This window comes from Caloenas nicobarica, chromosome 24 (genome assembly GCF_036013445.1).
Source record: "Caloenas nicobarica isolate bCalNic1 chromosome 24, bCalNic1.hap1, whole genome shotgun sequence".
Taxonomy (NCBI): Eukaryota; Metazoa; Chordata; class Aves; order Columbiformes; family Columbidae; genus Caloenas; species Caloenas nicobarica.
In genome coordinates, this window is record NC_088268.1 from 3,957,457 (window position 1) to 3,982,997 (window position 25,541).

The 25,541-nt window shown below is 57.5% G+C and overlaps 2 protein-coding genes across 2 annotated transcripts; both read left to right on the top strand.

Annotated features, from left to right (window-relative positions):
• The first annotated feature begins 171 nt into the window (after positions 1 to 171).
• On the top strand, positions 172 to 11,970 carry KCNH4 (potassium voltage-gated channel subfamily H member 4). Its single transcript, XM_065651373.1, has 16 exons — positions 172 to 247; positions 2,800 to 3,033; positions 3,163 to 3,294; positions 3,468 to 3,595; positions 4,414 to 4,657; positions 4,890 to 5,047; positions 6,209 to 6,416; positions 7,067 to 7,261; positions 7,957 to 8,156; positions 8,814 to 9,063; positions 9,159 to 9,373; positions 10,292 to 10,339; positions 10,438 to 10,805; positions 11,163 to 11,269; positions 11,345 to 11,424; positions 11,509 to 11,970. The coding sequence occupies exons 1-16, from the start codon at positions 172 to 174 to the stop codon at positions 11,968 to 11,970; spliced, it is 3,105 nt and encodes a 1,034-aa protein (XP_065507445.1).
• Positions 11,971 to 13,178: 1,208 nt separating this feature from the next.
• On the top strand, positions 13,179 to 25,410 carry RAB5C (RAB5C, member RAS oncogene family). Its single transcript, XM_065651424.1, has 6 exons — positions 13,179 to 13,266; positions 21,297 to 21,541; positions 22,565 to 22,716; positions 23,015 to 23,137; positions 23,870 to 23,963; positions 24,364 to 25,410. The coding sequence occupies exons 2-6, from the start codon at positions 21,376 to 21,378 to the stop codon at positions 24,477 to 24,479; spliced, it is 651 nt and encodes a 216-aa protein (XP_065507496.1). The 5' UTR covers positions 13,179 to 13,266; positions 21,297 to 21,375; the 3' UTR covers positions 24,480 to 25,410.
• The last annotated feature ends 131 nt before the right edge of the window (positions 25,411 to 25,541 follow it).

Here is a 25,541-nt window from a genome sequence, read left to right on the forward strand (position 1 = left end):
AGAGGCCCCTCCCGGTGCCGGCGGGGCGGGGCGGGGCGGGGGCGGGGCGGGAGCCCCGGGCCGAGCCGGGATCTGCCCGCGGCGCCGGGACCGCACCTGCGGAGGGGCCCGGGGCGGCGGCGGAGCCCGGCCCCGTGGCCGCAACCCGGCGGCGGGCGGCCCGGCGGGACCATGCCGGTGATGAAAGGGTTGCTGGCGCCGCAGAACACCTTCCTGGACACCATCGCCACCCGCTTCGATGGCACACGTAGGGCTGGGACCGTGGCCGGGCCGGTGGGGGAATCGGGGGGGAGTCCGCGCTGGGTTCGGTGGGGCCCGGGCAGCGGGAGGCGCTGCCCCCGGGAAGCGGTGGGGAGGGCCGGGGCTGGTCCCGGTACCGCAGCCCCCGCGGCTCGGCGGGACACGACGGTCCACGCTCTGTCCCGGGGACCGTCCGTGACCGGGCTCGGTGCTCCCCATCTCCCGCGTCCCCTGTGTTTTGGGCAGCCCCGCGGGGCAGGCGTGCTCTCCCCGCTCCCGCTGCCGGTACCGCGGTCGGTGCCGGTACCCGCGGTGTCGGTGCCGGTACCGCGGTCGGTGCCGGTGCCCGCGGTCGGTGCCGGTGCCCCCGGTCGGTGCCGGTACTCGCGGTCGGTGCGGGCGCGGCCGCGCTCAGCACCAGGGACAGAGCCCGGGCGCGGCGGGTGGGGCCGGGCGGGACCCGGGACCCAGCCCCCCGTGTCTCCCACCTTGTCTCCCACCCTGTCTCCCACCTTGCTGGGAGGGACCAACATAAAACCGGCGCTGGGAGCCTGCAGCCACCTCCCATGGCACAGCTGAGGCACCGGGAGCACCCCCGGGACACACATCGGCCGCGATGCTGGGCTGGCTCCCGGCCTGGCATGGTGCGGAGCATCCCGGCTGACACAGGTGTCGTTTGCCCAGAGGAGCTCCTCTTTGGGGTGTTAACTTTGAGACTGCAATGCGCAGCGAGGCATCCAGCCTCCCCCGTGCCCTCCCAGTTCAGACTGAGCTGCGCTCAGAGGTGCCAGAGCAAAGCCACATGTGCCTCACACTAGTGATCCTGTGCTGGGGCAGGATCCGCATGCTTCTGGCCCTCTGCTGAGCTGCCCAGGAGTTCCCCCAGCTCTGCTGTGGTGGTAGCAGCGTCCCCGGAGGCAGCAGGGACCAGTGTCCTCAGCTCTGCTGGCCCTGGGCTCCCCAGGGCTGTATCTGGCTCTCTGAGGAGGAAGGTCCCTTTGGGACCTGCCTGCAACACCCTGACGCAAAGTTCTGGGAATTTCTGGGAATTTGCCCCAAGGAGATGGGATTTGCCCCACAGCACCCTGCCTGCAGCTGCACCAACCTGCCTCCCAGGCAGGCACTTTTAAACAGAGTCTGGCTTTGAGGGTTTGATGTGTCTCTTATCGGCTTTATTTGCCATGGAGAGGGGCTTGAGCCGCAGTGATACCCCGTGTGAGTTAACCCTGCCTGTCCCAGGCAGCTGCTGCCCACTGGGCCCGGGGTTGCCCATCCGAACAGGCTGGCCGCTGAGGCAGGGGCTGCTGAGCCCCCCAGAGCCGCTTCACCCTTCTCAGCAGAGCTGCTCCCAAAGGCAAGCCCTTTTTTTTTTCCTTTTCTAATAACACATCCTGGACAACACCATAATCCTGGCTCCCCAGAGCCAAAATCTGGCCTTAGTCACAGCTTCAAGCTATTTTTGCTTCTCCCAAGCTAATCCTGGGCTGAGCTGTGCTGTGGTGGCCCCGCTGCACCCCCATCGCACCAGGGCTGCCCGTGGCTGCTGTCGCCTCCTTCCCGCAACCTCCTCTGCCCTTGCCCTGCCCTGGCACGGCTCTGCTGTCGGTGCACGGGTGCTGTAACCTGCTGTGGTCTCCTCTCCTTTGCTGTGAAAGGGGGCAGAACACATCTGCAGGCTCCTGCTGCCTGGGATGTTGGGGTGCAGGGGTGCTGGGCTGGGGACCTGTGGGCTGGAGAGTGTTTCAGGGCTGAGGACACCCCAGTCTGCCCTTGCTGGGTGCAAACACAGCCCGCACCGGCCGCACACCCCACTTCTTGGCACCCTTTTAGAGCATGCCATCTGTCCCGCTGGCGCAGAGCCTGCAGCAAGGAGCTGCTGTGGCCCCATGGGCAGAGCCCCTGCCTGACCCATTGCTGGGGGGCTGTGGAGTGAAAGTGGCTGCTTTGGGGCTGGCAAGAGCTTTCCTCTGCCTGGCACCAACTCCCTGCCAGGGCAGGGATGATGCTGCGGTGCTGGGACAGACCAAGGACGCTGCGTTTCCCCTGTGCCTCCACCCTGCGCTGGCTCGACGTGGGGCCCTGGCTCACCCCAGGCTCATGGCCTCTCTCCCACCCTCTCAGCGGGTGCTGCCACAGTGCTGCGGTGCCATTCCTGGGGCTGGGGGTCCCAGCACCGCAGCCCAGCATCTCTGGGCAGGGTTTGCCGCTGCTCCCGCTAAGCTGCCTGAGCCCCGGCAGGAGGTGGGAGCGGCAGATGGTGAGGGGGAGGCGTGAATCGCCTCGGTCGGGATCGTGTCTCTGGCGATGGGAGCCAAGAGCTGGATCCGGGCTCCTTCCCCTTCCAGCAAATGGGGCTGGGGTCCTGCCCGGGACGGGGCATTTGGGGTGGCAGTGCAGGAGATGATTGAGCTCTGGGAGTAGCTGTGGGCACTTGTTAGCTGGATGGAGACCTGGCTCCTCGTCCCAGAGGGACCCATGGGGGACCGGGAGGGTTGGGCTCCCCTCTGCACCCCCCCAGGGTGGCCCCAAGCCCTCAGGGGCAGCTGCGTCTCCTTTCAGACAGCAACTTCATCCTGGCCAACGCACAGGTCCGCCGCGGCTTCCCCATCGTCTACTGCTCTGACGGCTTCTGCGACCTCACCGGCTTCGCCCGCACCGAGGTCATGCAGAAGAACTGCAGCTGCCGGTTCCTCTACGGGGCCGAGACCAGCGAGCCCGTCCTGCAGCGCATCGAGAAGGTGCTGGACGGCAGGCAGGAGTACCAGACCGAGGTCTGCTTCTACAAGAAAGGTGGTGAGTGGTGCACGGGGATGGGACCTGCCCGCTGCTCTGGCTGGGAGTCAACCCTGTGCCGGCCCCGGGGTGAAGCCACCGAGCAGTGGGGGGACTGTCCTGCCTTCACCGCTCCTCTCCTCCACGCAGGAACCGCGTTCTGGTGCTTGCTGGACATCATGCCCATCAAGAACGAGAAGGGGGAGGTGGTGCTCTTCCTCTTCTCCTTCAAGGACATCACAGAGAGCCGGGGCAGGAGCCATCTGAGTGACAAGAAGGAGGGTGAGCCGCGGCTGTGGGATGGGGACAGGATTTGGGGAGCAGTGTGCGCAGTGGACACGTGGCAAAGGGGGTCCTAGTTCCCTGCTTGCCTTTATGCGAGGAGGGGTCCCCAAAACAGCCCTGCTCTGTTGCACCAGTGCTCCCACTAACCCAGCATGTCTTGACTGCTGCAGAGAAGCAGAAGACCAAGAAACCTGGGAGCTCGCACCTGCGGGCAGCACGGAGGCAGGGCCGGACGGTGCTGCACCGCCTCAGCAGCCAGTTTGCCCGCGGGGACCGCGGAGAGATGAAAATCAACCGCGTAAGGACCCCAGGCACCGCGATGCCCTCCATCCCCGGCATCCACACCATGGCCCAGGGTGCAAAAGTGGCTCATTGACAGCAGCAGAGAGACCAGCGAGTGCTCGGATCGGGCAGCTCTGGCCGGGTTGTGTCTCTCCTCACACGTTTGCTGTCAGGAAGCCCCAGCTGCTCGCTGGCGGCACAGCCGTGCCGGCCCTGGGGACCGCTGTTACCAGGCTGCGGCAGCTGTGGGGCTTCCACAGCAGCAGGAGCTGGTGTCATCTCTGTGCCAGCCTGTTCGTGGTGGCTGCAGGGTCCCCGGGTATGGCCACAGTGATGGGCACTGCCCGCAGACACAGGGCCAGGGCAGGGCTCTGTCACCAGCCGAGAGTGGCCAGGGACATGGAGCTGGCAAGCAGGAGAGGAGTCTGCATGTGCCCATCCTGAACTGTGGGTGCTGGGGCTCTCCTCTCGCCCACGCTGGGCTCAAGCTGCCCCGTGTCCCTGCAGAGGGTGGGGGTGGCTCTGCCCCAGCACATGAATTGGCACCTGGGAGGGTTCTGGGGCAGCAGCTGGTGGTGCCAGTGGATTACCGCTAATAGCATTTGCACAGCGTTAATTTATGTGCCGTAATTGGGCGTTCTGTGCCCATCTCTGAGGGTGACCTCAGCACAGCCCACGTGCCCCATGGGAAATGTGCATCCATCACCCTGGCATCGGGGGTGTCAGCCAGGCTGGTGGGATTCAGGAGGAGGTTGGGGCTGCAGTGGCCTCCACTCCCTCGTATGTGACATCCCCTGCGCCGTCCGTGCGTCACGTTGCCGCTTGCTCCCCCAGAACGTGTTTGAGAACAAGTCGTCCATCCCTGAGTACAAAGTGGCCTCCGTGCAGAAGTCCCGCTTCATCCTGCTCCACTACAGCATCTTCAAAGCCCTCTGGGACTGGCTGATCCTGCTGGCCACCTTCTACGTGGCCATCACCGTCCCCTACAACGTCTGCTTCACGGGCACGGAGGACAGCTTCTCGGCCACCCGCAGCACCATCGTCAGCGACATCGCTGTGGAGATGCTCTTCATCCTGGGTAGGTCTGTGCCCAGAGCTGAGCACCTACATGGGATGGGGACATGGGGTGGGACAGGGATGCAGCCAGAGCGGGGACCTGAGGGGTGATGGAGAGGGGAGCTGGCATTGCTTTGCCCCTGTTGCTGGTGCTGAACACCCCAGGAGTGGGTCCTGGGTTGGCCATGGACACTGGTCCATCTCCCTGGGCATGGCGGGGGTGGTGAGGGCTGGTCCTGCTCTCCCCGGCGCAGACATCATCCTGAATTTCCGGACGACATACGTGAGCAAGTCAGGCCAGGTGGTGTACGACCCCCGCTCCATCTGCATCCATTACGTGGCCACCTGGTTCTTCGTGGATCTCATCGCCGCTCTGCCCTTCGATCTGCTCTACGTCTTCAATGTGACCGTGGTGAGTGTCGGGGGACACTGCGGGGGGCTGATGGCCCCTTTTGCAGGGATCCGCTCTGCACATGTGTCTGGGAGCGGCGCGGGTAGCAAGGGACCGCAAGGATGGCAGCTGGAACGGGAAGCCTCCCACACATCTTAATTTAACCAGAGTCTGCCGCAAATGACAGTAACTGCCAAGGCAGCGCTCCAGGAGCTGCAGGCAGGCGCCTGCCCTGCACCCAGAACCCTGCACCCAGCGCCTTGCACCCAGCACCCAACACCCAGCACCCCGCCCAGCACCCCTGTGCTCTGCCCAGGCTACCGAGCAGCTCCACATCCCAATATAAATACCCTGTGCACGCACACCATTAACAGCAAGGGGCTTTTGCACGTTGCCCACTCTGGCAGGGGGGTGGCCACACGTGCAGGCACGTGCTGGTCACAAAGGCAGGTCCCAGCCTGAGCCTCCCTGGGCTCTCAAGGGACTCGGCAGCACAGCGGGTGTGATGAGCTGCACAAGCGCATGGCTGGCGTCATCCCTTTCCCATCCCCTGCTAATTGGGGCAGGGAGGTGAGCGCAGAGGCTGTAATTAGCTCGTTGGAGGCAGAGTAGCGTGTGAGGAGGACAAGGGCACTTGGGGCTGGAGCTGCCCGCCCTGAGCCGAACTTGGCTCTGCTCATGCACCAGCGGTGCTACTGGCAGGAAAACAACCATGGCTGTAGCCATGGCTGGGGCCATCACTGCCGCTGCCTGTGCTGGGCAAGCTGGGGTGCCTTCTTCCTATTTTATGGCAAAACCTGCTAAAATTGACAGGACGAGGGGAAACGGCCTCAAGTTGCACCAGGGGAGGTTGAGGTTGGATCTGGGGAACAATTTCTTCCCTAAAGGGCTGTTGGGCATTGGAACAGGCTGCCCAGGGCAGTGCTGGAGTCACCATCCCTGGAGGGGTTGGACAGATGCGGAGATGAGGTTCTCAGGGACATGGGGCAGTGCCAGGGGTGGGTTATGGTTGGATTCCATGATCCTGAGAGTCTCTTCCAACCAAAATGATTCTGTGATTCTATGACCCTCCTGGCAGCTGGGGGAGGCGGCGAAGGGTCCCTGTCCCAGGCGGGAGGTGGAGGAGGATCCCTTCCCACCCCTGCCTGCAGCTCCAGGTTCACTGCCTGCCCCGCTCCCCAGACCTCGCTGGTTCACCTGCTGAAGACGGTGCGGCTGCTGCGGCTGCTGCGGCTGCTGCAGAAGCTGGACCGCTACTCGCAGTACAGCGCCATGGTGCTCACCCTGCTCATGTCCATGTTTGCGCTGCTGGCCCACTGGATGGCGTGTATCTGGTACGTCATCGGCCGCAAGGAGATGGAGAGCAACGACCCCCAGACCTGGGACATCGGTGAGCAGGGCTGCCCGTCCGCGGGGGCTGCACGGGGCAGGGGCACCGAGAGGGTCCAGAGGAGGATGGTGCAGTCGGTGAAGGGGTTGGAGGGGAAGACTGAGGAGTGGCTGAAGTCCCTGGGTTTGTTCAGCCTGGAGAAGAGGAGACTGAGGGCAGAGCTCATGGGGCTGCAGCTTCAGCAGGGGAGCAGGAGGGGCCGGGCTGAGCTCTTCTCTCTGTGACAGTGACAGAACCCAGGGAATGGCAGGAACATGTGCCAGGGGAGGTTTGGGTTGGACATTAGGAAAAGGTTCTTCACTCAGCGGGTGCTGGACACTGGAACAGGCTCCCCAGGGAGGTGTCCCGGCCCCAACCTGACAGTGTTCAAGAAGAGACTGGACAACGTCCTCAGACACACGGTGTGACCTGTGGGCTGTCCTGTGCAGGGACAGGAGTTGGACCTGATGGTCCATGTGGGTCAACTCAGGACATTCTGTGATTCTATGACTCCTGGATCCCTCCTGCCAGCGGCACGGGGGACTGTCCCATGGGGCGGGCAGCGATTCTGGCTGGTTCCTGCCTCCAAAGCGAGACCGTGGGGCAGGGACAGGAGCCGTGGGGAGCACCAAGCCCCCCGGCGAGCTCTGAGCCCCGGCTGTGCTTGGCAGGCTGGCTGCACGAGCTGGGCAAGAGGCTGGAGGCTCCCTACATCAACAACTCGGCGGGGGGCCCCTCCATCCGCAGCGCCTACATCGCCTCCCTCTACTTCACCCTCAGCAGCCTGACCAGCGTGGGCTTCGGCAATGTCTGTGCCAACACCGACGCCGAGAAGATCTTCTCCATCTGCACCATGCTGATTGGGGGTGAGGAGGGGAGCGGGGCAGGGCGCGGGGGGCTTCAGCAACATCGGACCTGCTGGAGAGGGACCAGAGGAGCCACAGAAATGATCAGAGGGATGGAAAACCTCTGCTGGGAGGACAGGCTGAGAGAGGTGGGAGAAGGCTCCAGGAGACGTTATTGCAGCCTTTCCATACTTAAAAGACGCCGATAAGAAAGATGGGGACAGGCTTCTGAGCAGGGCCTGCTGCAATAGGACAAGGGCTGATGGTTTTAAACTAAAGGAGGGTGATTCAGGCTGGACATGAGGAAGGAATTGTTGGCCCTGAGGGTGGTGAGAGCCTGGCCCAGGTTGGCCAGAGAGGTGGTGGCTGAACCATCCCTGGAGACATCCCAGGCCAGGCTGGACGGGGCTCTGAGCAACCTGAGCTGGTGCAGATGTCCCTGCTTATGGCCGGGCTGGCACTGGGGGAGCTGGGGAGGGCCCTTCAACCCAAACCAACCTGTGATTCTGTGGTTCTATGATTCTATCTCCGGCTGCCAAAGCAGTGGATGCAGCAGGGACCCTGGTGCTGGGGTTAGGGGACAAGCCCCCTGTGCTGCACCCCTCAGCCCCATGCTGCTGGCGGGGGCAGACCCCAGACCCCTCCTGGGCCCCCATACACTGCAGCCCCCCCAGCCAGCCCCTTGCTGGGCCTGACACCGCCCTCCCGGCCCCCAGCGCTGATGCACGCCGTCGTCTTCGGCAACGTCACGGCCATCATCCAGCGCATGTACTCCCGCCGCTCGCTCTACCACACCCGCATGAAGGACCTCAAGGACTTCATCCGCGTCCACCGCCTGCCCCAGCAGCTCAAGCAGAGGATGCTGGAGTACTTCCAGACCACCTGGTCGGTGAACAACGGCATTGATGCTAACGAGGTGGGAGATGTTACTGTGTTCAGTTTTGAGCCTCTCAAGACGAGAAAGGCCTTGAGTTGCTGGAGTGAGTTCAGAGAAGTGCAGTTTCTTCCCCAAAGGGCTGTGGAGCATTGGAACAGGCTGCCCAGGGCAGTGCTGGAGTCACCATCCCTGGAGGGGTTGGACAGACGGAGAGGAGGTTCTCAGGGACATGGGGCAGTGCCAGGGCTGGGGGAACAGTTGGACTCGATGCTCTTGAAGGGCTTTTCCAACCAAAATGATGCTGTGATTCTATGTCGGCTGGGCTGGGTCAGCCCCCCAACCTGCACCCAGCATGGGGGTCATGGGGCTGGCAGGGCCAGCAATGAGAGTGCAAGTGCGTGTGTCTGTACGTTCAGACATGCACACGTTCATCCTCTGCTGCTGGCGGCACCAGAGCTGGGTGCCAGCACAGGGACAGGTTCCTGCCAGCACGGGGCTTGGAATGGGCACGTGGAGCACACGCAGCCCATCCCGTGGCCAGAGTTGTCCCATGTTTGCCAACTGGGACCGCTGGGCTCAGCCAGGGCAGCCGATGCTCTCCTCCAGTGGGGAATCTGTCCCTTGGAGCTAGCAGGCTGTGGGGGAGGCTTCTCCCTGCCCCCTGCACCCCAAGCACCCCGGCTCCGCTCTCCCCAGCTGCTGCACGACTTCCCCGATGAACTGCGCGCCGACGTGGCCATGCACCTCAACAAGGACATCCTGCAGCTGCCCGTCTTTGAGACGGCCAGCCGGGGCTGCCTGCGCTCCCTCTCGCTGCACATCAAGACCTCGTTCTGCGCCCCGGGGGAGTATCTGCTGCGGCAGGGCGATGCGTTGCAGGCCAACTACTTCGTCTGCTCTGGTTCCCTCGAGGTGCTGAAGGACAACGTGGTTTTGGCCATCCTGGGTGAGGGCAGGTTGCATGGGCTCCCCCGCAGCCCCTTCTGCTGGGTGAGGGCTCCAGGGCTCACCCCATCAGCGCACCCCGGTCCCCTCCTGCAGGCAAAGGGGATTTGATCGGAGCCGACCTGTGCAGCACGGACCAAGTGATCAAGACCAACGCGGACGTGAAGGCGTTGACCTACTGCGACCTGCAGTACATCGGGCTGCGGGGGCTGTGCGAGGTGCTGCAGCTCTACCCCGAGTACGCCAGCAAGTTCACGGCCGACATCCACCAGGACCTGACCTTCAACCTGCGGGAGGGCAGCGAGATGGAGGTGGGTGCGTGTCCTCCCTCACAGGTCCCTTCCCATCCTCGCAGGGCTGGGGCTGCGCGTGGCCATGGAAGGGGAGTTTGTCTGTCCCTGCTCACGGTCCCCAGGCTCCAAAATGAGGGCTGGGGGCTGTGGCTGTGTCACCCCAGCTGTGCAGGTACGTCCTGTCCCATTTCCTCTCAGCTCCACGCAGGGAACTGGAAGCCAGAACATTTGCAATGCAGGAGGCTGAGGCGGATGGAGGGCTTGGAAACAGGGGCGGAGCGGACTTGGGGGGCACCACAGGACAGCCAGCCAGGGCACAGCCCCCCGGTGCGCAGGAGGTGGTGTTGGGGGCTGCTGGGTTTAGTCACGCTGCCGAGGGGCTGTTCCACTGCAGAAATAGCTCTGCAGTGCTTTTCCTCCCCCGGCTCTGCTGCTGGCACTGAGCAGCTGGGGGCTCTTCCAGAGCATCTCCCCCCAGCACCCACCGCCCCCAGGCTCTGTCGAGGTGGGTGGGAGGTCGCTCTCTAGATCCCAGATAGCTGCAACGTGTCCACCACCCAGGAGAAGGATAAATGAACCAGGGGTGGGGGCAAACAGAGCTTGGCCAGGTCCTGCAGGAGCCCTGGGCACCCTCTGTCTGGGAACACACTCTCCAGCTGAGCCGGGGTTGGGAATTGGGGTGCAGATGAGGTTCCAGCTCAGGACACACATGCCAAGGGCTTGCAGCTCATCAACGTCATGAGAGCAGCAGAGGACAGAGAGCAGGAAAGGGGTTGATGAGGACAGGGCTGATGCACGGGACCGGAGGAAGGTTTGATCATCCAGGGGGGCACCAAGAGGCCACTGGGGAGCGGGTGTGCGCCTGCCGAGCACTGTGTCTGCCCGTGGCCGGGGTCCCACGTGCTGCTGAACCACCATCGTCTGCTTTCCCCACAGGGGCTCTGCCGCTACTCCCGGTCCCCACGGCTGTCACAGACACCACAGGTTTGTACCACACTGTGGAGAGGACGGGGCAGGGGTGGCCATGTCCAACCTTGGCACCTGCACGAGACCAGCCCTGACCTCCCCACACCTGCCTGCAGCCTCGTCCGGAGAGCGGTGCCGCCCCGGAGAAGCCCCTTCCCTCCATCCTGGAAGACGAGGAGGAACCCGACGAGGTTTTCCAGTACTCACCCACCAGCATCACCCGCCGCAAGCTGCTGCTGCCCCAGCTGAGCAGCCCGGCGCGCCACGGCTCCCTGAGCAGCCTCCTGGGTGACGAGCTGTGCCAGATCTCAGCCCTGCGCCGCAACTGCCGCTCCCCTGCCCGCTGCAGCCGGGGCCGCAGCCCCTCGCCGCAGTGCCGGAGGGATGCCCGGCTCCCGGAGCAGGGGGGTGGCACGGGCAGGAGGCCACCCAAGCTCCTCATCCCCTCCCTGCACGCCAACGGCTCCCCGGACCTCAGCCCCAGGTAAGGCTGGGACACGCAAGGAGGATTAGATTGGATCTTGGGAACAATTTCTTCCCCAAAGGGCTGTGGGGCATTGGAACAGGCTGCCCAGGGCAGTGCTGGAGTCACCGTCCCTGGAGGGGTTGGACAGACGGACATGAGGTTCTCAGGACATGGGGCAGTGACAGGGGTGGGGAACGGTTGGACTCGATGATCTTGACTGTCTTCTCTAACCAAAATGATTCTATGATTCTATGCCAGCAGCTCATTCCACTGCCGTGCCAGCCGGGCTGTGTGGAGCTCTGGGAGGCCCCTGGGATGGGTGGCAGAGGGGCGAGGGGGTGACAATGGCCAGCCCTCACCCCCTCCCTGTCTTAGAGTTGTGGACGGGATTGAAGACAACGGGGGCACATCGGAGCCACAAACCTTCTGTTTCAACATGGACTCCCCGCTGCAGAGCGTGGCAAGGGACTCCCCCACGTCAGGTACCACTCCGGGGGGGGTGGCCGTGGGGACGGGGGGCTCGGGGAGCCCTCTGTCACCAGCTGTGTCTTCCCCAGCAGGGACCGACACGGGCAGCCCAGCCCTGGCGATGGAAGCGGAGGAGATAAAGCAGAACATCAGGAGGCTCAACCAGGAGGTGCGACAGGGCCCCCCCCGAAAGCACCGGGGATGCTCAGCTGAGGGCATCGGCGGGTGGTCACCGCTCTCCCTCCCCTTCCAGATCAACCACCTCAACCAGGAGGTTTCGCACCTCAGCCAGGAGCTGCAGCGCATGATGGAGCTCCTCCAGAACCGCCTGGGCCCCCCGCAGCCCCCCGCTTGCCCCTACCACCTGCCCGCAGCCTCCTCGACACCCCCCAGACCCTCCCCACCCTCTGCCCAGGTGCCCCCCTCACCCCCACCTGTGCCCCCCAGCTCCCACAGCTCCCCCTCCGCCAGCCCCCGAGCCAAACGCTGCCCCGTCCGCAGCCACTCTGCTCACGCCACTGCCAGCCCCTGGGTGGGCACCGAGGGGCCGTGCCCGCTGCGGGGGGACACCCCAAACGTGCACCCCTGCCATGGCTCGGACTCGCAGCCCCTCTCGCTGCCGCCCCGCTCTGCCCGCTCCTTCCCCGGCTGCTCGGCCGGCGGTCGGCCCCGTGCCCACCCGCAGCCCCGCTCCAGCTCCGCCAGCTCCCACTGACCCTACAGGCACCGGGGTGGCGGCGGGGGGGGGGCCTCACCCCGGGAGACCCTTGCCCTGGGGGGACCCTCATCCTGGGTGTCCCTCGTCCTGGGGGTCCTTCGCCCTGGGGGGACCCTTGTCCTGGGGGACCCGCACCCTGGGTGGACCCTTGCCCTGGGGGGACCCTTATCCTGGGCATCCCTTGCCTTGGGGGGCCCTCATCCTGGGTGTCCCTCATCCTGGGTGTCCTTCGCCCTGGGGGACCCTCACCCTGGGGGTCCCTTGCCCTAGGGGAGCCCTTGTCCTGGGGAATCCCTCACCCTGGGGGTCCCTCACCCTGGGGGGTCCCTCGCCCTGTGGGGTCCTTTCCCCTGGGAGAACCCTTGTCCTGGCGGGTCCCTCACCCTGGGGGTCCCTCACCCTGGGGGGTCCTTTCCCCTGGGGGGTCCCTTGTCCTGGAGGGGTCCCTCACCCTGGGGGACCCTCGCCCGCTGCCCCACTCTGCCCTCCTTGCTGCCCGGGACCCCCCAGCTCCACTCACCGCCTCCGACTCCGCCATCCCGACCCTCCCCGGGATGCGGCCGCCGGAGCGGGGCGGGGGGCGTCACCCCGCTCGCTGTCCCGCGGGAGCCCCCCCGGGTGCAGCGTTCGCCCCCGCCCGCCGCCAGCAGGGATTTTGATACGATTTTATACTCTATGCCCACGACGTCTTTTTTTTTACACCCGGCAGCCCCTCCCGGGACCCCCCCGCCGTGGGACGGGGCTGGGCAGCGGGACCCGCGGGGCCGGGAGGCGCGGGTTCGGAGGCTCGGGGGGCGGGTGTCTCCGGGAGGGGGGTGTCCCGGGGGACACGGCGCCTCCCCCCGCGGCGGCCGCCGCAGTTGACGTCGTTACCCCCCGCCCCAACGGGAAATAAAGGCTCTATTTTTCCAGCCCCGGCTCCGGGTGAGTCTCTGCCCGCGGTTCCCCCGCCCAGGGCCGCCGCTCGCCCCCCCCGCACCGGGAGCCCCGTTCCCGCGTCCCCGCCGGGGACTCCCCGGTTCCCCGCCCCGGACTACAACTCCCATCGCCCCCCGCGGCGGGCGCACGCTGACGTCACCCCGCCCGGCTCACGTGAGGCGGTGAGTCCGGGGGAGGGGCGGAGCCCCTGCAGGGCGGGGGCGTGGCGCTGCTGATTGGCACGTCCCGCTGCCTGTGGCCGGCGAGCTGCTGGCGGAAGGGGTGGGCGGATCCGGAAGCGGAACGGGTAAAGGCGGAAGTGAGGGCCGGGGCCTGCGAGACTCACCTGCGGCGGGGGGAGCGGCGCTCCGGGCGGTGAGTGGGGCCGGGACCGGCGGCGGCTCCGGGCGGGCGGTGCCGAGCGGTGCCCTGGGCGGTGCCGAGCGGTGCCCTGGGCGGTGCGTGGCCTGGGGACCCGGCTCCCGAGGCAGCGCAGGAGCTCGCCCGGCCGGGGAGGCAGCGGGGCGGCGCCGCTCCGGGCACCCCGCGGTGGGAGCGGGGCGGGTTGCGGGAGCCGGGGTTTGGAGCGAGCTCTCAGTAGGGCGGGGGCTCCGGGGCTGCCCGCGGTGACGCTCCCCCGGCCGGGTCCCGGTTCCCCCGGGTGTCCCGGGGAAGCGGCGCCTCCCGGGGGCTCCCCCGGCCCGGAGGGTCATGGGGACGGGAGCTGCGCCCGTTTGCACGATCAACACGTCAAAAGCGGCGATCACGAACCCCCGGAGAGCGTGTCCGCGGCGTGCGGGCTCCGCTCCGGTTTTCTCTGTCAGCTGGAAGGACTCGAGTGGCCGCCGCAGTGCTGGGGCTGCCCGGCTGCTCTTCCCCAGCTCCTTTGTGTCTCTGCTGATACCATAAAATCGGCAAAGTAACGAACACTTACAACCAAGTTTTAAGGCTTTAAAAGTAGCATTTCATAATCCAGAGGTCATACGTGGCTTAGATTGACAGAAAAATTGCATATTCATTACAGTTCTTGACAACCGTTAACATATTCCATGCCTATTCTAACGCAAGCTATGTGCTTAAGCAATGCTAAGTAACATTTGCATGTTTCTCAGTTACCTGTTTTAAAAGAATATGTCGTAAATCTATGGCAATTTTAACAATATGATTACTAAGTACAGAGGTTCTATGGTTACAAGCTCTGCTTATAGAAAGATTCTATGGTTGTGAGGTTGGTTGATCTTTAAAGGTTGCTACCTTAATATTCTCCTAAACTATGAGTTCTATAATTCCTTGAAATGCAGCCTAATAATTAGAAATACAAGTATCACTGCTGGCAATGACTGAAATTTAAATGGGATTTGGGGAAGGTGTGGCACCTGCAAGGGCAGATGTGGTGTAATATTTTATTGTAGCCACTCAGCTGCTGAGGTGGGAATAGAAGCTCTGGGAGTCTGAAAGCCTGGCTGTGTTCCTGAGAGCTCCCTAAACGGAGGATGTGACTTTATCCACTGAAAATAGGTGCTAGCGGAACAGAGACTCTTTTGGATGGCTGTTGGTGAGAAACACAGCCTCTGCGCCCGCCTCCGAGGGGTGTTTGTGATACGAAATGTGGCGCTGCGAGCGGGGCACAAAGTCTGCGAGGAAGTTCTGTAGCTTGTCTGGAAGGGAGCCCAGGAGCGCCCGGAGATAAGGCTGCGCTCAGGGGTTTGGGGCAGCGGGAGCTATCGCTGGGAGTATGGTCGCTGTGTGATCCTGCCCGGGCCGGCAGTGCTGATATACGTGTGAGCAACAGGTTTGTAGGGCTGAATCCCTTATTCCTGGGAACATCCAAGGTGCTGCTAAAACCCCAGGGGTCTGGGTGGGACCTGTGGCAGTCGCAGTTTCTCTCTGCGAACTTAACCGTGATTCTCGCTGTAAACTGCTCAGCCAGCGAGACCAAATGCGGCGTTGACCCCATCTCTGCTGACCTTTAGCTTGTTGCTTTTGCACGTGGCTGTCGGATTTCTGACCTTGGCTGTTTCCAAGCGTGTAAGGAAATCGGAGGGAAGAGAATACACCAAGGTGCTATTTTAAGTCTTATGTGGAACAAGTTGCGTCTACTGTTCTTAGCTTTTTGTGCGGTGGGTCAACACGTATTTGAGCTGCCCCACTAATAGTGTGACATCAATTCTGCTTCGCACTAATCTGAGAATCCTGAGCCTACTCTGCAGCCTGGTCGAGACCAAAAAAACCAAAGATATTTCTGGTTCATATTGGCTTTATGTCCTGTCTGAGTGAAATTCTGTGGAATATCCCATTAATATTCACTACTACCTTGACTCTAAAAGTCTTTTGCATTTTTTCAGCTTAGTTGGATACTAAAGTGAAAGAACTGACTGAAAAGGGTGAAGAATTGGGAACAGCGTAGGCAGCTACAAGATGATGTTGGCCTTAATGCGTTATTGGAGTGAGGAGAGCAGGTAAAGCCCGAGTCAGAGCTGTGAGGTTAAAAAAAGCAACGTTTCGGTTCAGTAACTGGGTCCTGGTGCTGAAATCATCTCAGACTTCTCTTGAGTCTCAAGACTATGCCTGAGCAACTACTTTTGTAGCAAAAATCTACCTCTAGAGGCAATCTTTCCCTCTATGAGACTACAGGCTAGTTTAGGCGACATTTGTTTTAAGATAGTGCCAGGCAGTGTAGGTCCCTCCAGGCTGTTTAGGTAGGTGCTGATACCCCTTGTTTGGTTTAGGTCCCTTTCCTGGTGAAACCAGGATTGGACAGTGTCTGAAACCAAACTGTTGAGTCATGTTTTTGTACTTTGTGTGTGTACAGACTTCAGTGTTGTGATGAAAGTGGAATTATCTCCATCACAGTAAAGCTCTAGAATTGATCTAGGCCCTGCTGGTCATCAGCTCTTGATCCTAATTTCTTGTGTTTAGCGGATAGGTGGTCATGGCATCTTCCTGGAGAAGGGGGGGTGGAAAGAGTGCCAAGTGCTTTCAGACAGAGGAAATGAAATGGGAACGCTTCTAATGAAGTGGGTGTAGCCCAAAGTCTTTCAGTCAGCATACTTGGAAGAGGGTAGAAATGGTGGAGTCAGCTGTTTTCTTCCCTTGGGGTATGAAGTTTGAAGTCCTCTTATGTAAGTTAAGTTGTCGGAGTAATACTGTGAAACCACTCCAAGTGCTGGCCAGAAACAATGAACCTTCCTGGAAGTGACAGTGTGGGAAAGAATAAAGCTTCATCTACATCCGAAAAGGAGCATTTTCCTCCCCTGGAGCATGGGAATGAGCTGCTGGAGTAGTTCTACATAAACAGATAAGAAAAGGCTGGCTTTTGTGTTTGCTTTTGTTTGGTAGAGCTCCAAATCAGGAGCTGCTAGAGGCAAGGGATCTTTGTGCAGTCTGGAAAAGATAATATGAAGGTCACTGACTCTTTTGCAGTGAAGATGGCAATTTTCTGCCTTGTGTTGTTAATGATCTTGCCTTGTTCACAGGGCTGCTGGTCAAAATTAAGCTGTGTCTTTTGAAGGTATACTGAGCAGTGGACAGTATGAAGAGTCTTGTCTGCAGAACTGAAAACTTGATGCTTTTTGTTCAGTTTGTAGCTGGTCCAGGCTCTGCTCATGAGCTGCTCCTTCAGCCTGGCTGAGCCTCATCTCCTGTGAAACAGGACTAAGTTCCTGCAGTATCAGGGATCACTAAAAGTAGGTGAGGCCTCTGTGAGAGAGTTAATCTGGGAACAGGGAATATGGAGGCTTTGCTCGCTACAACTAGTGAGAAGCTGGTGTGAAATGAAGGTGATGCAAAACCCTTCCACAAATGTCTTAGGCTGCTGTTCATGCTGTTTCTCATTCCACTCTTCTTAGAGCAACCTTTGCAAGTGTATTGTCTCCAAGCTTAGCTAAGTAGAGCCTGACTGAAGCTGTGCTGAAAGTTTCCCTTGCTTGGGTCTGGTGTGAGTTCACTTGTTCTTGTGTGAACACAACTGTGGGGTCAGTGGCCCTGGAGCACGACACCTCCGCCTGCCCTCACCGCATGTTTCTCTGCTCAGCTGTGCTGATCTAATAGGACATGAACTGCAGTTTCAAAAGCAATTAGTCACACTATTCTGCAGAATTAAAACCCCCACGGGGTTAGGCTTGGAACTTCCTTGTGCTGCTTGTGTGACCATCAGGGTGATAACTCTTTTTGCTGGTACCCAGTCAGCTCTGTGTATAAAACCTGTAGCTCCAAGGTAGCATCAGTAAGTGTAATGTCTTTTTACATAATGAGACATTTTCAAGAATTCCTGGTAAAGGATATCTGCTTAAACCTAGGAAACCCTTTGGAGGGGATGTGTATAGGGTTAAACTGGCTAGAAGGTGGATTGAGGGAGCTTCATAATTCCCTTTGCTGGCCCAAGCACTGTGCTTGGCTCAGTCATGTAGGCTGGGATCATGGCCTCGTCTTCCAAAGCCAGATCAGCTTTGTAGGGCACACTGGCTTCACAGTTTCTGAACAGTTTTAGAGCTGCCTTGCCTAGTTCAAGCAGATGACATCTCGCAAATGAGATTTGGTCTCAAACTGCGCTGTAGCTTTGTGTATTTAACAATGTGTTCCGATTTGGCTTGAGCTTCAGATGGTCTTGCCCAAGTGCAGCACTGCCTGTCCGGATCAGACCTTCGGTTTGGCCACCTAAGAACCCTGAGAAGCAGCAGGAATTTGGCCTTCAACAGGATTTCTTCCCTTGGGTTCGTCTTGCCTTAAAGTCTTCGTTAATCCGTCTTTAGAAGGAAGATGGCTTCGTTTCAGTGTGCTTCGCAAACCAGGCTCGTGGAGTGATGGAGAGTTCTCCGCTGCTGGCTCGGCCCCGATATCCAGCATCTGCGCGGGATCGAGTGGTAACTGCGGGGTGGCGGCCTTGAAGTCTCTGATAGAATTTGTTTTTGAAAAGCTGCTTTGAAAAAACAGCCGGCTGCTGGGGCCTCTTTGGAGGCTGCGGCTCTGCAGATGTCAGGAAGCAGATGCATGTGAGAAAAGCATGAAAAGGAGCTGCTGTTACAGATCCTGCTATATGTGTTTAGGACTAGCTACCAACAGAAAGTAATCTAACCTTTTGCGGGCGTAAATCTTATTTACCTCTAAATAAAACTTGGCGTGCCCAAGTCTTTCGGAGGTTTGTTCATGAGGCTCTACAGAGAAATTGTGACTTTAACTTCTGGTAGTGTAACAACCATAGGAATACTCCTGAAACTGCTCTGTGGGCTGATTTAGGTCTGGGAATCTACATTTTAAGGCTGTAGTGCAGCTCCTGACAACTGCAGTGACTGGTTCCCCAGTTCAGAGCTGTTACTGAAGCTCTGGATTACAGCCTTACTGATCAAGAGACTAAGCGTTCTTTGTTTGTGGAGGGAAGTGCATCTTGTCTGGAGAAAGGTGAAGTATTAAAACTGATCAGGCTTTATGGGACTGAGGTCTGTACTTACAATTCTGTTTCCTGGTTCATTGGTAGGAGCTGGATCTGTTACTTCATCCTCTGCAGCATGGACCCTCCTGCTTTTGGAGTTCTTATTAATAATATTAATGTGTTGGAAAGTCAGGTTTGATGATCCATGTGATGCTAATCTGGGCTTGTGGAGTCTGTGTTGTTGCTGCTGGTCCTGCTTTGGAAGCTGCTTGCGAATCAGAGAATCATTTTGGTTTGAAAAGACCCTTGGGATCATCAAGTCCAACTGTCAACCCAACCCTGGCGTGTGAACCTGGGTCCTAAAGCTGGGTTGCCAGTTCTGGATGGGAACAAGGGAGCACCAGCCTCTTGCTGCCCATCCCGTGTTAGGTGAAGCAGAACCACTCAGTAACTTCAGAGGTTGCTTTGCCAAGAAATTCATGTAACGCTGTCAGCTATTTAACAAGATAAATACTTCACTGGGGCTTTTGTCTTGAGTATTTTGATTCGAAGCCAACAAATCCCCAGTGAAGTGGCTTCTTGCATAGCTGAGAGCAGTAGCAGTCTTCTTGGGTAACTAGATTCTTCAGGGTTGCATTTCTAAATACCGCCAGCTGCCAGAGTAGCCCTTGCTACTGGGTGAACACGGGACAAAAATATCAGATTCTGTAACTTCTGACGCTTTAAACTAGCAGATCCCCTGCACTGGGGAGGCTTGTGAAGCAATTTTCTTATGCAGGGGTTAATGTGGGGATCTAATAGTAATTGTCCTGTGGACATGGCATTTAATGTGCAGAACGTTAGTCTGCAACAGCGACAGAGCTTATGTGTTGCTAATAGACTGCCTGGGGAAATTAATACAAGGTTAAACAAGCAAAAGCTGTTCCCTTGCAGACTCTGGTCAGAGGAGAAACTCTAAAAGGTGGAAACTTCTTCAGGCTGAGAGATGTAGAGCTGCTGATGTGCTTCTCGAACCTGGTGGTAACCAAGATGCTCCGGCCCAGAGCTGTAAAATGCCGCTTCCTCACTGCCCAGCAAAACAAGGTGTTAATTTACTACTTATCAAGCTTTTTTGTCCTGTCAAAATAGTCTTTGTCCTTTCTCAGAAGATGAGATGGGGCTCCTGACGGTGTTACCAGCCTTTGCAAGGACCCAGCTCTGAACTGCAGTCTCTTCACTGACTTATCCCAAGCCTGGACAGGCCACTCAAATCAACAGCTTCTTCACAGCTCAGGCTACCGAAACATCTTGCTGCACCGAAATTACTCCTCGAGTTTTTGTTCCTACCTGGGAGCTTCAGTGAACGGTGCTGCTTAACAACAGGTGTCTGACTTGCCTCCTGGTCAAAACAATTTGAGGTGGAATGTGTCTGTAGGTCAGACTGAGCTCAAGCGCTGGTGTTCTGAAAGCTGCAGAGTTTCTCCAGCCGATGACACCTGAAATGGCTGTAGACTTCCTATCGTGCTATGGAACTGAGTTTAAACTTGAGATGTAGTTGGAGCAGCCCTGCAGCAGTCACACCTGGGCAGGCTTTGCTCTGGAAGGCAGGGATTTAAAACTACTCTTTTGCTAAGGCTCTGTTTGGAGCCGGGCCTAAGGCTTGTTCAGAGGACATGCTCCAGTTCAGACCCAGTTTAATTTGCTTTAAGCATCTTATTCGTAGGAATCTGGTATGTGCTGGGTAAATGCTGGATGTACCCTGAGCGTACCCAGAGTTTCCTTGGGGGCACACTCAGGATGCAGCACAAGGAGAAACTGGCTTTTGGGGGATTTTTTTCTTTTTTTTGCGGTTGTCTCTGTCAACAAGAAGCTTGGAGGGAAAGTGGCGATACAGAACAGATGCGATCAGTTGTCGCATTTATCATTGTCAGGAAGTGGGAGTTATGATGAGAACAGGAAATATCCCTAAATCTGTGTAACTGTGCACTTGGAAAACACTCCTGCTCTCTGCTGCATGCAGTCGAGTTCAGTGCTTAGGAAGGGACTGACACTCGTGTTTAACTATGGGTGTGAAACAGCTTGTCTTGCTGCTCCTGCTGTGGTTTGGTTTGGTGCTTCTGCACAGATTTGGTGCTGGGAAGATGGGATGGCAATTCTGATTGCGGGTGATGCTGCCTGTTTACTGCTCAGCGTAGCTGGATTTGACCTGTCTCCTCATCAAGAATGTGGCCAGTAGCCTGATGACCTGGAATGATGTGGGATAAGGGCAATAAGGCAACGGGGATGGGGTGTGGGAAGTGTTGGGTGTTGGCTCTGCACTTGGATTGAGCTGTTGAGACTCTCGGTTGGTGGTTTGTGCCTGTTTGCAGCAAGGGATGGGGAGCAGTACTTGCTTTTATTCTCTGAATACTCAGCATGTGTCCAGAGAGTGGCTGCTGCCAGGTGATTTCTCTACGTCAGGCGGCTGGTGTAGCGGTTCAAAGGCCTTTTTTAGGGCTGCTCTAAGGTGCGGTGTTTAATGGCTTGGTGTGAGCGCCTCTGAACCAGCAGACTGAATGTAGGAACTCCCTTTCATCTGAAGGACTGACATACGGGGCTGCTTGCTGTCACGGCTCGTGTGCGGCACTCGAACAGCTCAATATTGCACTGACAGTCTGAAGTTGCTGCTTTGTGAACTCGGGAGAGGAGGAAGGAGCTAAAGGTCAACCTTAGTTACCTCCATGAACCGAGTATTTGTTTTAATAGACGAAGCTCTAATGATGCTGATCGGTGTGCTGGCTGTTCTTTACTTGCCTCACCCTAGCAAGGTATGTGTAACATCTACACACCAGTGGAAGTGCTGGAGGACCCACTGGTGGGGAGGAAAGCTTGTGTTACAGACATCCCTTCTCCAAGGAGGCTCAGACATCCCAGATCCTGCTTAGGGACAGAAACAGCCTGATGATGCTGTGGTACATGCAGCTGATAACTTCCCAGTGTGGGCAGGAGTCAAACCTGCCCTCTAGAACTGGTACGGCTGGTCCACGAGTGTGTCGCTAACTCTGAGCTCCTCTTCCAGTTGCAACCTGCCTCCGGGTGGATCCCAGCGCAGAGCCTGCAGCATCCTCAGCTCTTGGCGCTCCCGCGCTTAGGCCACAATGGCAGGTCGAGGTGGAGCTGCCCGACCGAACGGACCAGCTGCTGGAAACAAAATCTGCCAGTTTAAACTCGTTCTCTTGGGAGAGTCAGCGGTGGGGAAGTCCAGCCTTGTCCTGCGCTTTGTCAAGGGGCAGTTCCACGAGTACCAGGAGAGCACGATTGGAGGTGAGTGCCATCTCCAGGTGCCTGTGGCCAGAAGATGCTGCCCTCACTAATGCACACCAGTGCTGTCAGAAGTAATCATGACTATTTCAGTCTGGTCTGGGGTTTGGTTGTGGTGGGGTTTTTTTTTGCTATGAATAGAGTCAAGCAGCTAATGCTTTAACTTTTGGGTTACAAATTGGTGGGAAGATCAGCGCAGCAGAGAATAATGCTATGGCAACTGTGCATTCTGCTTCTAAGGCATCTTCCCTTCCAGTGCTTGAATTCCTGCTTCTAATTAGAACTGAGCCCTTCAGCTTGGTTTATAGCCCTTAATTATCTTTTCAGACCATGACCTGGGATTTTGAGGCTGTTTCTAGCCTCACACTATTAACTACTTCCACAGCTCTTTCAGGTCGAGTAGTTCTTTAGCTTGAAATCATTAGCACAGTGTCACTAATCAAAGGTCGGTCAGCACCCCGGTCTCTGGGCAGCAATATTAGGAGGTGTGTGCTGAGAAAAGGTTTGATTTGTCCCTATAGTAATGCATGCAGGGAGTAAGTGTAGCTGCAAGGATAGCTTATGGGCACAAAGGGCTTAATGCTCTGCAGACTCTGCTGTTCTGCTTCAGCCTGTATCCAGGGCTGGTTGCCTTTTATCCTGTTTGTAATAAGCAAGAAAATAACCTGTTACTAAACTGGGGAGTGATGTGGAGCTGGACTGACTTCAGAGCTTTGGGGAGCACCTCGCTGGTGATGCTGCAGCTGAACTGTGTCACCTGTGAGAGGAGGTGGCTCTGCTGCTCCGCTGGCTACCTGGGCTCTTGGGCCACCTCCCTGTCAGCTGTGTGGTGGCTCTTGTGCTCCTGTGTGTGAGGAGCTTGATGATACAGCAGAGCCACAACTTCCACAGCAAGTGACACCGCAGCGGCCTCTGTCTGGGGCTCCTGCTTGCTCCCACGCACAAGCAGAACAGCTCTGAGCTCCTGGCTCTGGCTGCAGGGACTCTCCAGCTGGAGGGAAGGCGAACACACACCTTGTCTTTCAGCTGCCTTCCTAACACAGACGGTCTGCCTGGATGACACAACGGTGAAGTTTGAAATATGGGACACGGCAGGACAGGAGCGGTATCACAGCCTGGCGCCCATGTATTACCGAGGTGCCCAAGCGGCCATCGTCGTCTACGACATCACTAACACAGTGAGTACTGAGGAGGGCTGTGGGTGTTACCGGGGAGGATGTTACTGGGCTGTGTTTGTAGCTGGTGCTTCTTGTTTCCCCGGGAGAGTGTCGGGGTTCAGAGTCCCTGCAGGTACCGAGTTTCTTAAACTAACAGCCTCTTCCTCAGTCTGACCGAGGCTAAGCTGATAGAGGATCCTGCTACAAAGTGCTGTAGAGGCAGAACACTTCTTACAGGAAAGACTTGTTCTAATCATATCTTCACTGTGGATTTGTAAGAGGCTGCCCTTCCTGACTGCTGCCTCCTCTTTGCTTCCAGGACACATTTGTACGAGCCAAGAACTGGGTGAAAGAGTTGCAGAGGCAGGCTAGCCCCAATATTGTAATTGCACTAGCAGGAAACAAGGCAGACCTTGCTACCAAGAGAGCTGTGGACTTCCAGGTGAGTGGGAATCCAGATCAGTTGTTACCTGAGCAAGTCAGGAAAGCAGCTTTTTGCTGAAGTGAGGGAGGTGGTGGCATGTGCGGAGTGCTTTGAGGGAGAGTCAAAGCCAAGATTTATGCTGCTGAGGACCCCAGGATGCCACTCCAAAGGAATTTCAGCCTGTCTTTCGTGTGCACTCCTGTCACAGCACTTGCAGCTCTTGTTGGTAACATGACAAATGTGGAGAATAAGGTGCAGAGAGCACAAGCTTCAGCCTTTTCTGGTGCCTTACTCACCTGGGGCTGTCTTTATGAAGCAGCATCTTTTAGACACGAGACACGTGAAGAATCATTCCCAACTTGTTCTCTACTCCTCACAGCTCTTTTCTTGTCTAAGTCAAACATTCAAGGAGAAGCTCTTATCTCAGCCCTCGGCATGGGGTTGCTTGTGTTGCATTTCCAGTGTGTGTTACTCTCCCAGCCAACCAAAGTACAAGGTGTTGTGCTGACCGGGACACACTGTGTCTTTATTTGGCTCAAGCAGCTCACAAACGGTCTGTGCTGCCGTGCCCCAGCTCAGTGCTGGGACACCAGCCACGTGATATTGTCACTGTGGGTCTCCCAGCTGTCCCAGTCAGGGAACTGGGATGGGACAGGGCATTTCTTCAGCGTTTAGTTTGCCAACGAGTGAAGCCTGCTTGGGCCTCCTCTTGGCAGGATGCCTTTAGCACTCTAATGTGATTGTTTGTAGGATGCACAAACATATGCAGATGACAACAGCTTGCTGTTCATGGAGACGTCGGCAAAGACAGCGATGAATGTGAATGAAATCTTCATGGCAATAGGTAATGGCTGGTGTGCAGAGGGGTGGCTGGAGTAGCAGCGAGCAGCCCGGTGGAAATTGGGAGCTCTTGTGTCACCTGGGGTCTGGAGGCTCTTACTGGGGTAGATAACCAGTTTGCTGGGCTTCTGTGAACAGTTGTTCACAAAAAGAGGAAGTTTGGAGCCTTTGCCTTGCAAAGCCTGTTCCCTCTGTCCTTTTTCCAGGGTGGTGAGGAAGGAGCAGGATTGACAGCACTAGGAGGGGATTGGTTTGCTGCACTCTGCTGCTGGCAGCGTCCAGTCCTAAATTTCTTAATATTTGCAGCCTTGGGCCAGAGCAGGGCTGAGCCCAGCCCGTGGCCCACAGTGGGGAGGAGGTTGGCCTCTGGCCTACTAATGTCTATTTTTTTTTTTTCTTTCTAGCTAAGAAACTGCCAAAAAATGAACCCCAGAATGCTCCTGGAGGGCCAGGTAGGAATCGGGTGGTTGACCTTCAGGAGAGCAGTCAGCCGAGCAGGAGCCAGTGCTGCAGCAATTGAGCAGCCGCCCCCGCCTGACCGAGCCCTCGAACGATGTGACTGGAACCCACGCTAACAATCGCACTTACCGTAGAGCGGCTGCCGCCGGTGGCTGCTGTGATTTCTCCATCCCTTTCTGATCATAGGCTGGAGGGGAGTTCTTCCACCTGCACCTTTCTGTACAAATACTAATTCAATTCTAAGTCTTAAGTCACTTTTTTTAATATATGAACTTCTGCTCTTCCCTCTTCCTGGTGGTGGTGGATGCACGACCTGGTGTCTGCCCAGCCAGCCCCATGGGTGGGGGCCAGCAGCACCCAGGTCCCACAGTACTGTAGTTCACTATTGGAAACAAAGGGATATTGAGACTAGAAAACCTTGTTTAAAATGACCCGTGTGTAAAAGCTGAGGCTCATACCAGTATGATATTGCCTAGAACAACCACTAAACTGTAGCATTATAGTGACAAACTCTGGCTTTTCAGCCACTTATTGACCAAATCAATCATGAGTATTCTGGGGTGGGGCAGAGGGAAGCAAAACTGGTTTCTTCTGTATTTTGTATTGTATGTTTCTTCATGTAACCAATCAGTATCTTGTCAATATAGTACATACAACTAGCTGCCTGTTGTCTTTATTTGTGTTGGACTCTAGCATGCCAACTCTCTTTTTTTTCTATCTCCAGTTCTGTTGTAATGCACTAATCCTGTTGCAACTTTTGCAAAAAAACAAAAAAATCTTGTATAGAAAATTGTCCTCTTTTTGGATGGTTGTGATGCCACTAATGTTGTTAACCCTACTCTGGTGTGAATACACATGGTTCTGATGTACAGAGGTGGGGTGGGGGAAACCTCGGATAACTTGCCAGTGGAAAACAATATGTATTGCAAAAGCCTGTAATTCCACAAAGTATGAAGGGAGGTATTAAAATGGCTTCTGTTGCCAGACTCTAACTGATGTTGGCTGCTGCCTAGTGCCTAATGCAATGTCTTATGCATACTGGTATTTAAGAGGAACTGTCAACTCTAGCGTTCATCATGAACTTCAGTTTTGTGTGATAAACAAAGAAAAATTTTTATAAACC